The 11,748-nt window shown below is 34.2% G+C and overlaps 2 protein-coding genes across 2 annotated transcripts; one reads left to right on the top strand and one right to left on the bottom strand.

Annotated features, from left to right (window-relative positions):
• Window positions 1-2,412: 2,412 nt before the first annotated feature.
• Window positions 2,413-4,091, top strand: LOC105159993 (11S globulin seed storage protein Ana o 2.0101). The gene is made up of 2 exons (XM_011077231.3): window positions 2,413-2,697; window positions 3,089-4,091. The coding sequence occupies exons 1-2, from the start codon at window positions 2,502-2,504 to the stop codon at window positions 3,961-3,963; spliced, it is 1,071 nt and encodes a 356-aa protein (XP_011075533.1). The 5' UTR covers window positions 2,413-2,501; the 3' UTR covers window positions 3,964-4,091.
• A 375-nt stretch (window positions 4,092-4,466) lies between these two features.
• On the bottom strand, window positions 4,467-7,502 carry LOC105159992 (vesicle transport v-SNARE 12). The gene is made up of 6 exons (XM_011077230.3): window positions 7,343-7,502; window positions 7,044-7,156; window positions 5,852-5,910; window positions 5,587-5,769; window positions 4,987-5,157; window positions 4,467-4,795 (listed from the first exon to the last, which is right to left on the bottom strand). Exons 2-6 carry the CDS (start codon window positions 7,138-7,140, stop codon window positions 4,643-4,645), a joined length of 663 nt encoding a protein of 220 aa, XP_011075532.1. The 5' UTR covers window positions 7,141-7,156; window positions 7,343-7,502; the 3' UTR covers window positions 4,467-4,642.
• Between the last annotated feature and the right edge of the window lie 4,246 nt (window positions 7,503-11,748).

Below are 11,748 nucleotides of genomic sequence, written 5' to 3'. Positions count from 1 at the left end.
TTAAATAAAAGTAGTAATTTCTCCCTGAATAGGAAGGTAAATTGCTTTATATTAAAAAACATACAGCGTAAATTATTTTTTTTATAGAGGAGTAATTTGCTTATTTACAATATTACAAGAGAAAAAATTACATTTAACCTATTTTTTATGCTGTGTTTTGAATCAATTCGGTGCATTACTGCTCGTCTCTTTTTCTTTTTCTTTCTTTTTTTTTTTTTTGGTAAAATTCTAATTTCGACATAAATGGCCAGGTAAAAGAAAAAAAAAATGACAATAAAATGATGAAAAATCATTGGATGATGTTAAAATTTAATTGGATCATATTTAAACCTAATATATTATATAATTTATTTGATGTCATTATATTTAAATTTGATTTAGTCATTGTAATGAGCTGTCAATATAAGTCTGTAAATTTAAAATATCACAAAAAAGTCAATTACGAAGTTTTCAATAATTAGTGTAAAAATCCAGCAATTATCTAACTTTGTATTATTATGTTCAAAGATAATGAGTGAGGAGTTAGTGATATTTATGTTTAAAGTAAGATTGTACTTTTCAAAAATAAAGTATTTAATTCAAAAAAGAAAATCTTATTTTAAGATGATGTAAGAAAAAAGTTTAATCGTTGTAAATAAATATTATTTTTAGCATTTTATAATGCTACTGGATAGGATAATAATTCGTGCCAAAATACGAACGATGAGTTAAGGACATGATCGGTATGTATGAATGAAATAAGAATCGAAAAGGATTCAGGTTGGAATAATATTCCTATGATTAATATACACAATAAGTTATAAGGCAATAAAATTGTCGTTCCTTAGTTAATTCCATTTAAATTAGAAATAATAATCAGTGAGAGAATTAAATTACATTTTATGATAAAATTTTTCTTTGTGTTCTTTTTAAAAAATATATTTATATTTTATTTGAATATGTTGAACTCAAATTGTATAATAGTATTATTTTTAGAATCACTTGGAGAAGGTTATAAGCAAGTTATAAATCACCTCATATATATATATATATATTGAATAATGATTAGTAATAAAATAAAATTAATTTTAGGACAAATTTGCTCTTTTGTATTATTTTTAGAATAATATTCATTCATAATTTATTGAGTGTGTTGAATTCAATTATATAACAATAGTGTTTTCAAAATTACTTACGAAAAGGTTATAAGCAATTTATAAAACATTTCATATATTATTGAATATATATTTATAAATTATTTATTTACGTATTAAATAATTTATTGACTCGTTAACGTATAAATTATATTTTTCTGCCAAAATGTCAAAAAATAATTCGAACAGTCAATGCATCTACCATTATTTATTCAGAATTCAGTTAAAGAAATTTTTTGAATTAAAAAATAATTAAATATCAAAGTAATATCACTTTTTTCTTGCCATGTATACATAATTATTTCTTAATACTAGATACAATAAATATTCAGATTAATATTAATTAAAAGTGAATATTAAATTAATATAAAAAAAATGAAAAAGAAAAACTTTCATTCTCTAGACGTTGGGAATAGCTAATACTATGGTAAGGAAAGAGAATGGCTAATCCCTTGTCTAAGGGAATAAGAACTCCCATAGGAATAAGAACTCTCATAGGAATAAGCATTCCCAAACCTAAAGAATACCAATCAAGATGTAGGAATGGTCTCGAGAATACTCATTTCGTTCCTACTCCATTCCTACATACCAATCGCATCCTAAGTATTTTCAAACCTAAAGCATTTGATGTCGCAATGGACTTGGGAATATCTATTTCCTTGTCGTTCCAGTCTTGTATATCAATCACTCCTAGTAGATTTACAATAAGGACAGTTTGAAAAATTCATACTTAAAACACATTACTTATCCTATAGTGTAAAAAATAACCACACTTTACTGATTCACATATCACATATCTAAATCGATGTTTGCATCATTGGATAAAGTTTCTACATTTATTTTATCCAATATTTTGGTTCAAACGGACCCAATCCATTACTTGTTTATCTACAAAGGTATACGCTAAGTGAATGTTTTTTTTTTTATATAATTTTACAAAAAATTTATCCGCTCCATCCAATTTTTTATATTTTATTAAAAAATTTAAAAACAAAAACTATAACAAGGGGAAAATCTACAATTTTCAGAGTTTCGTTCAAAAATTATATAATTTTATCAAACATTAAGTATTTATAATTTTTCAAATAACGATAACATATTCATACTTCTGTCCAATTTCATTAAAATTTACTGTACTTTATCCTTTATATTATTTAAAAGTCAGCCTTTTATATTATTGGCCAAACAAACGGTATCTTTTGATGTTATAGAATCCTAATCACAAAGGAAATCTACTCCACTACGATCGGTTATAGATTTTGTGCTATATATACCCCTCTGGCCTAGTAGTCTGTTGGCGAATTCCACTCACATTATACTTGTTGGTTTAGACTTTAGAGAGAGAAAAAAGCAGATATTTAGAGAGAGATGGAGCTTGATTTGACACCCAAGTTGGCCAAGAAGCTATACGGCGGTGATGGTGGCGCGTACTACGCGTGGTGCCCCAATGAGCTGCCGATGCTTCGTGAAGGCAACATCGGTGCGGCCAAGCTCGCGCTTGAGAAGAACGGCTTTGCGCTGCCTCGCTACTCCGATTCCGCTAAGGTTGCTTATGTTCTTCAAGGTATATTCAGATCGTTCCCTTTTTGCATGGATGATCTAGTTTTATAGACTGAATTTGTCTTTTCTTCAATTGCGGTATGCCTGATGTTGCTTTGATCGCCCTCCTTTTGTATTCCCCAATTCATGTTTTTACAAATTGTTTAAACTTTAATTTGCATAAACTACACGGAATTTATTTCTTAAATTTCAGGACTAATAAAGAGTGTATATAGCGTTTGATTTGAATTATAAAGAGAAACTTGAAGAAAGATGAAATTGAACATCGGTTGTAAATGAATTCTCTTTTAATGTTTGAACTCTTTTGGTTAGTGTTGTTCTATGATTTATGTTTGTGTTATATCGATCAACGCCAGACTTCTCGCTGTTGATACGTAATCTTGTTTGATGATTAGGTAGTGGAGTGGCTGGTATAGTCCTCCCGGAGAAAGAAGAAAAGGTGCTCCCAATCAAGAAGGGAGACGCAATTGCCCTACCTTTTGGTGTAGTCACCTGGTGGTACAACAAGGAGGACACTGAGCTAGTTGTCCTGTTCCTTGGTGATACCTCGAAAGCCCATAAATCCGGTTCTTTCACCGACTTCTTCTTGACTGGTTCTAATGGCATCTTCACTGGCTTCTCAACGGAGTTTGTGAGCAGAGCATGGGACTTGGAGGAGAGCGTTGTTAAAACCCTGGTTGGTAGCCAATCAAAAACAGGAATCGTCAAGCTCGATCCCAGTTGCAAGATGCCAGAGCCCAAGAAGGAACACTATAATGGCATGGCATTGAACTGTGAGGAAGCTCCATTGGATGTAGATATCAAGGATGGTGGAAAGGTAGTGGTTCTCAACACTAAGAACCTACCTTTGGTTGGTGAAGTTGGACTGGGGGCAGATCTTGTTAGGCTGAATGGGAAGGCTATGTGCTCTCCAGGTTTCTCTTGCGACTCTGCTTTGCAGGTCACCTACATTGTCAGGGGAAGCGGCCGGGTTCAGGTGGTTGGGGTTGATGGCAAGCGTGTCTTGGAAACAACTATTAAGGCTGGTAATCTCTTCATTGTTCCAAGGTTCTTTGTTGTGTCAAAGATTGCTGATCCTGATGGTATGGACTGGTTCTCGATCATCACTACTCCAAACCCTATTTTCACTCATCTGGCCGGAAGGACTTCTGTTTGGAAGGCACTGTCTCCAGAAGTGCTACAGGCAGCTTTTGGTGTTCCTCCAGATGTTGAACAGAAGTTTAGCTCAAAGAGGAAGGCTGAGGAGATCTTCTTTCCACCACCAAACTGATGAAGTTTGGCAGTTCTCTTTGCTTTTATTTTAGACCAAAAATAAGTAGCTTTTCTTCTTTACTTCTTAGGAACAGTTTGCTATTATGATATTTTTTTTATATAATTAATTTGCTATTATGATGAGTACATCTCTGCTTTCACATAACTAATTAAAGTCTGCTGAACTATGACTAAACCTAAGCCTCTGTGAAAGTGAACCACCCAATCCCCTAATATAGCGGAAAGATAGTTATTAAAACTCCTTAAAATAAAGTTTTCTATCTACAAAACATGCGAGGTATTTTTCAAACATGAAAATTTGTTCCGCCAAATTTTCATTCGAATAATTCTAATAGTCAACTTTATACTAACCCCACCAATATTTATGATTCTATATTGTTTAATTATTTTTTGTTGTATTTTATTTCTTGTTGGCAACAAACACGACATATGTGAACAAGCCCAAAAATGTAGAATTAGATGATAAAATCATAAAAGCCGTGAAATAGAGAGGAAAAGAGATAGCTTATAACTAGTGCATCAAGCTTATTATATGGAGCAAGCAGTCCAAAGCAACTTGAAGTAACAACAGACATCATCATCTTAGGTCTTCGGCAATGCTATACAATTTTGTTTTCAAGCAATACACAGGTAATCACATCACAAAATATACATCATGCCAGCTGAAATTTTGCCAATCAGTGAAAAATTTTGAAATACAGAACAATTATGATCGCCAGGATAAGTGCAGCAATAATGGAGCCAACGATCCACTTATTCCTGCTTATCCTTCTAGACATGGAAGTCAATACCTTTTTACTTTTATCAATGGCACTATCTACATCAGAAAGCTGCAAAGGGAAGAAATAACTAAAATTACCCTCTGCTTCAACTAAAAATCCAGGAAACAAGTTCAAGTTAGTGATGAAGCAGTAAAAGGCTCAAAAGACCATCGTAACTAAAAAGACAGGCCATGTTAATAAAAGATATAGAGGTAAATGGGGTCACATTATTAAAGATGTAGTATGGGGGTGTAACATGCCTTTTTGTGGGAATGTAACAGAGTTTCACGTTGCTGATGCAAATCTTCGAGGATTGATACACCGAGCTCTTCTGTCTCCAGGGCAGCTCTCCGGCTTTCCCTGAGTCTGTCAGTAGATTGATTCAGCCTCTCAGTTGACATGGCCAATCTATCCCTTTGATTTGCAGAAACCTATCAGCATAATTGGGCAGAAAAAATATATTGAAATTACAAGGAGAAACCCCAAGAGTGGAAGCCAGGAATCCAGAGAAAACTCAGGCATCAAGAAATTTAAAATGTAGGAGACAAACGACATAAAGATATAGAGGTCAATAGGGGTAGTATAGTTACGAAACATGCGATCTAGAAGAAAATACATCATACCTATAATTTAGCATCCGCCATCTAGTTTGACGAATTAACATGGGTGTCAAAACCAATGAAAACAGAGGACAAAAAAGCTAATATATATATATAGGTGAGTGCGTGAGTCTTATCTTGCAGTAAAATGTCTATATAGAAAGACAACACCATTAGCTGCACATACAAATCTCATGCATTCCCTAGTCAACTGCAAGTTTCCACTTTATTCACAAAACATGTTGAACAAGATCGGCATACCTCATGCATACCAGCCATTCCAGATTCTAACAACTCCTCATGACCCGGTTGATTAGGCATTGCCAGTTTCTTCACTTCTCTTTTCAACTTATTCAGATCAGATTTATATTCCCTAAGCTTGGCGAGTAAAGTAGCTTTCAAGCTTGGCTGTAAACTTCTAGCCTCAAGATCCATCTTCCGAATCTGGTACATACAAACATATATCCACTTAAGATTGGAAAATCAACAAATTTCCAAGTGACTAGTGACTGAAAGACAGCATTACCAAAACATCAGCATCATCCAGTCCTGCTTGTAGTTCAGAGACCTCTTGTTTCTTCTTCTCTGCAGACCATCGTAATATAAAAATTGGTCCACAACCACATCAGTTCGAAATGACAATGAGACACCAATGACCAACAATACAAGCTCAGACCTCTTAGCAATCAATAATCATACATGCTGAGTTTAATATGCAACGACCCTAGATGGAGGATTCCTCATCTGAGTACATTTCTTGGAAAGAATAGACAAAATTGGCAGTCAAAATTGGACTCTCCCAAATATCATTAGGAAAATATCATGATGCAGCTAAAGAAGCAAGATAGTTTCTTGACTATATTATATGTATATGGATAACTTAGGTCATTGTCTGTTGATTTTCTGCTAATTGTAGCGCTTAATTTTCCTTCATTTATACGAGTAGAGAAGTTTACTATTGAATGTAAATGCAACCGCGGAAGAAGATTGCACTAAAGGAGATATACAAACAGAATTACAAAGGAAGAGGTAAGAGAACTTCAACTTTTATTGAAATGTTTCTACAGTTCAGGTGAAATGATGGTATCTTAGAAACATATGTATGTAGCCTCGAGCTAGAACAAGAATTGATGAAAAGATATCATAGGTTCCAATTCAAATGAAATCATCTCAAAGTTTCAATTATGAGGATTCACTTTAATGATACCAAAAACACTATAAGCATATTCCAAATAGGTAATTACATGGAAACCCATAGATTCATTCCTCCATTGTAAGCTTACGGTCCTATCACTTCCTATTTTTACATGCCCCATGAAACATAGGCATCTTCTATAAACTATTTCATTTCAACTAGATTAACTCCTCAGTCCCTACAGTATCAAAGAAACAAAACCCTAAAATATCCATCACAAAGTAGAAAAACAAATAAAGGTAAAGTAAACTAAGAGACCTCATCCTTCCATTTTCTTCATCAACATGGCTCCATTCCCAACACTCTGGTCCTAAATATTCTAGAAATAAACGTATGTGAACTTATTCTATCCAGAAAAACGCCAACAATTTATGCAGTAAAACCTAACCTAGTAGCATCACAAAACGAAAACAGCAAATGGGAAAAAACAACTGACCGCCCCAACCCCCTACTAGAAAAGCGGATCACTGAATGATACACAAAATCAAGCTCTGGAATGAAAATCCAATCACTAACAGACTACCTCCATCCGGAAGAGCAGCAGCCGAATTGCATTTCCTCGACAGATTCGCGGACAGTTCACAGTACTGTCTTTCATATCCTTCGTACACTTGGCTCATCGTTCCCCCCACACCTCTGCCCAATTTCACAAAACATATGCAAATAATTAGCAAAAGACCAAGCTAAAAGACAATCAACGGTGCTTCAGCTTTCATTACGCTCAATAAATCGGACAAAAATTAACCTAATCAAAGGATTTGCATGCATATATCCATATATTATATTGAGAGATATGTACAGGACTGTGTGCATATGCTGTACCTGGATCAATCAGTTCGCACAGATGAATTGACTAGATCAGAACTGAGAGACTACAGAAAGAGAATTTTGGACCGGATTTAGAAGAAAATTTCAATGGTGGGATGGGGAGAGAAAAAACTGAGTAGAAAGGAGGAAGTTTAATTGCAATTGAGCCACAAAAGTTTAGTTAATAGCAATTTACTCCCACTCATCATTTAGGGCAAATGTCAAGAAATAATCATAATTTTGTTTATGAAATAATTACTCTCCCTTCCCCAGAAATTTAGTATAATTACATGTAAATCCTTTATAAATTAAAAAAGTTACATCTAACACTTTTACAATTTGCTCCAATCTAACAAAAAATTTCTTTCATTAATTAAAATTTATCGAATTTATTGATACTAATAAAAAAAATCAGATAAATATCTATATTTACTACTTATTGACTTATTATTGATTCATTATAAGTCAAATAATTTTTTTATGATCAAATTACCCCATATATTTTCGTACGTTAATGCACTTGAGAAAGTATGTTTTTACTGTTATAAAGGTACTTTAGTTAGAAAAAAATTATTGACCTGTAATATGTCAGTAATAAATCAATTTTGTGTAAATATCAGCTTTCATTCGATTTTTTTGTTAATATTATCAAATTCGGTGAATTTTCACTAATGGTTTGACCTATTTGTTAGATAAATAAATAAATAAAAATATTAGATGTAATTTTTTAAATTATAGAAATTTTTATATAATTATATTAAATTTTAGGAGAGGGGAATGTAATTCTTAATTTAAAGAAGTTAATTTTTTTTCTTAAATAAAGGAAATTTCAGTTGCTTTCTTCAGCCGCACTATTGAGGAAATCTATTTCTTATCAAAATCAAAATAAAATAAAAATAACTCGTTGTTTGGGAAAATTTGCTGCTTGTACCAAACACTTGGAGAAAAATGATATTCGCCCAAAATATTAATGATTTATATTATGTTTTGATTTTAAATTTGATTTAAGGATTCCAAATTTATAATAATAAAATCATCAAACTTGTTTCCTCAAAATATTGTCAAACGGTAAATTATAATGAGCTCTCATACGTTTGTTATAATAATAAATATCTCCCATTATTTGAAAAATTATCAATACTTTTCTGAAATTAATAATCATCTAACAAATACCGCCACAATGCCTATCATGAGGAAAAATCTATTTCATGAATGTTAATACTAGGGATAGGGAAAATCTCATTTTTTATAAGAGGAATATCGCAGAGGAGAGGAAAAGGGGGAAGAAATTAGGGTTGGAGATATTTGATATTCTCCCTAAATACACAGTAAGTTGGACCATGTGAGAGGCAGGTGCCTCTTTAAGACTTTAACAGCAACTAGTGTATTCCATTAATTATTTGACACTAAGATCAAAATCAAGACAAATCGAAAGATATTATTCTAAAAGTAAAATTTTTGTAATGAATGAGACTAAAATTGAACAAGACTGAATATTTCTAACATCTTAACCTCATTCTAAATGAATATATCGTCAAACACTAAACACTCGGAACACAACCAAACTATCACTAACTCTTGAACTCGTTTTTATCGAGTCATAGCCGGTATGATCTTAACAAATCAAAAATTTTAGTTACATGAAGTGTCAAACTTAGTTTGAAGTCCATGTCAGTCACATGAATTGAAGCCATTTGATTCAAATCGGTTTCTCACATCACTACTCTTTATATTTATTGGATTATAATCTAATTGACTAGACAGACACAGAGACTTGTACATCTTATGTGTCTAAAGTATTCTGGTCGCCTTTAGGAGGACAGTAATATAGTCGGTGAGAAAAGTTGGGTTCGCAAATCTAATAACCTTTGCAAGGTTTAAGGAATTAGATTTGAAGTGGTGAACCAAACTGATTACCTGGGATAACTTGTGGACCGGGTGGGTATTTAGGAATATCCAATTTACCATGAGTGAGTTGCACCAATGAAATTGAGTTATGGAGATAATATGCAGAGTAATGTACAGTCTAATATGAATTCTATTATAAAGTCAACAGATTTCAAATGGAATACCCACCTTGTTTATTATAGCTTCAATAATGAAAACCCAAAGTGTTGGACCTATGCGCTAAACGAAGATAAACTACAGTCCACATATCGTTGAATGTCTTTTATCTGATATCTGAAGCCAGTTTTAACTATTTTGATATATGAGAGCTTTTATAATCTCCAAACAATGCATCCTCCAAGGAAGATACAGTCAACAAGCTATTGGGATAAAATAGCACATTACCTTTATGTAATAAATGGTAAATGTACGATGGACAAGGGTCTCTTAAGAGCTTAAAAACGGTGCAAACATAGAGGTACTAGCTTTGTTAAGGCCAATTATTTATTGGATGCATAGGACAACACATAAAGCCAGATAAGTAAATTAGGGACTTCATTATCTTGCCAAGGTGTCACTAGCCGCTCCTTGGGCAGAATAACCGGTAGTGACTCGTGGAGGACATGTGGGCGGAGAGTCCGCCCGTGACACAAGGCAATCACAAAATCATCACACATAGACCGTTAATAAAATAATACACTAAAACTTGCCAAAAACAGTTATGGTTAAACCCCAGAAACCCCAATATTTTCCAAGTACCTTAAATCAGTCAACAATAATTTTGGGGTGTAAAACACCAATTTGTCGCATCTTCAGCACAAAATGCGATAGAAGAAGACCATACGATGGGCAATTTAAATCTAGACCGTTTGATAAAGGCGAGAATGGAATTGGGAAAATTAAGATGAGTAAGTGCAATACACTGCTGTTTTGAAGCAAAATTAGGGTGCAGGCGAAATTGGGACATTTTGACTGAAACCTTGCCTAAATTAAACAGACCACGACACGTGTACGACCCAGATTATGTTTGCCTGGAAATGGAGGGAGTTGCTGTCTATTTTCGACGTCCTGAAGAGTGAAGAAACTCGACCAATGGGAGATTAACTAGGACCATTTTTTCCGCTTTTGTTCTGCGAATTTTAAATGTAATTTGATGAGGATTTAATTATTAAAAGACGAAAAAACCCTTTATTAAGGGCACAAGAGTCATTTCATCAAGATCTGCGCATGAGGTCGCGGGTCGGGTCGCTTGACCCGCCCCGCATTTTAACCCGAATGTGAAAGATGATTAGGCACCTCATGATTGGAGTAGAGGAGGCTCGGATTATGACACATGGACTGATCTGTAGTGTCAATATGGGCCCTATAAATACCTCATATCTGACAAAATGGAGGTAACTGGCATTTATTGCATTGACCTTTTAACTTCAGATCTGATATATTTACCTTTAAGTCGCATATTTTTATTTTCAGAAGATCTTCGTCGTGGACGAACCCGAGTAACCTAACTTGCTTGTTTTACCCTCAGGCCCAATCACAGATCTGAGGAGGTGACGTGGCCTGATCAAGCTCTTTGATTGAGGTCGCACATTCGAGCTGGATCAATTGGCGCTGTCTGTGGGAACTTGAGCATATAACATACAATAATGGATAAAATGGAAGGAAAAATGTGCCAGAAATTAACTGTACACCGGGAGAAAATGGAATGTTCAATTAACGAGAACTGAGCTACAGCAAATGATGGAGAAAGCGGGAAAAAATGCTATTCTAGTCTGTGAGTGGAGAATTGCTACACCCATTGAGAAAAAAACCACAAATTATTCAAGGATAAAGATGTTGAAAGAATATCAGAAGGGATGAGGAAGAGGGAACTTGGGAAAGGTTGAGAGGTGGTTTCGTCGAAGGTGGGGTCGAGTAATCGAGATAGGAGCCAGCAAAGAGACCCCATCATCTCACGAGCTGAGGTTGACAATTTAGGGAAGCAGATTCAGATGCAAGGAAAGCAGATTGATTAGTTGACAAGAAGGGGAGAATTAGTGTCTCACAACAAAAGTTCCCCTTTCTATAATAGAATATTGACGGAGGTGTGGTGAATCCGAACTTTAGAATGCCTAACCTCCCAAAATATGATGGGACCAAGGATCCATTGGAACATGTTGCTACCTTTGACATGGTGATGAATCTTTATGGACAATCTGGCCCCATTAATGCGAAGTTATTTGTCACTACTCTTACGGGAAAGGCTCAAGAGTGGTTCACGAGTTTACCACCCAGTAGCGTAGAGTCACATGAGCAATTGGTATAGAAATTTACCTTTCACTTCACAAGAAAGAGAAAACAAAAGAGGTCTGCCACATATTTATTCACCATTAAACAGAAAGAAAATGAGACACTGAAAAATTTTATGGAAAGATTCAACAATGAAACTTTGGAAGTACAGGATTTGGGGTTAGATATGATTGTTAGCATTCTGATTCATAGTTTGAAGAAAAGGCTGTTTGCGTCAGCATTGGCAAGAGACCCGCCACTCGATG

This window comes from Sesamum indicum, linkage group LG4 (assembly GCF_026168435.1).
Source record: "Sesamum indicum cultivar Baizhima isolate 11 linkage group LG4, ASM2616843v1, whole genome shotgun sequence".
Lineage (NCBI taxonomy): Eukaryota > Viridiplantae > Streptophyta > Magnoliopsida > Lamiales > Pedaliaceae > Sesamum > Sesamum indicum.
This window is presented reverse-complemented; position numbering and strand designations above follow the sequence as displayed.

What these genes read in the sequence shown, in the direction of transcription:
- LOC105159993 (XM_011077231.3), top strand. Translation starts at nt 2,502, where the DNA reads ATGGAGCTTGATTTGACACCCAAGTTGGCCAAGAAGCTATACGGCGGT. An exon ending in GGTTGCTTATGTTCTTCAAG is followed by an intron (nt 2,698 to 3,088) that starts GTATATTCAGAT and finishes TTTGATGATTAG; the next exon opens with GTAGTGGAGTGGCTGGTATA.
- LOC105159992 (XM_011077230.3), bottom strand. Translation starts at nt 7,140, where the DNA reads ATGAGCCAAGTGTACGAAGGATATGAAAGACAGTACTGTGAACTGTCC. An exon ending in GAATGGCTGGTATGCATGAG is followed by an intron (nt 5,158 to 5,586) that starts GTATGCCGATCT and finishes TTATGCTGATAG; the next exon opens with GTTTCTGCAAATCAAAGGGA. An exon ending in TGTTACATTCCCACAAAAAG is followed by an intron (nt 4,796 to 4,986) that starts GCATGTTACACC and finishes TTCCCTTTGCAG; the next exon opens with CTTTCTGATGTAGATAGTGC.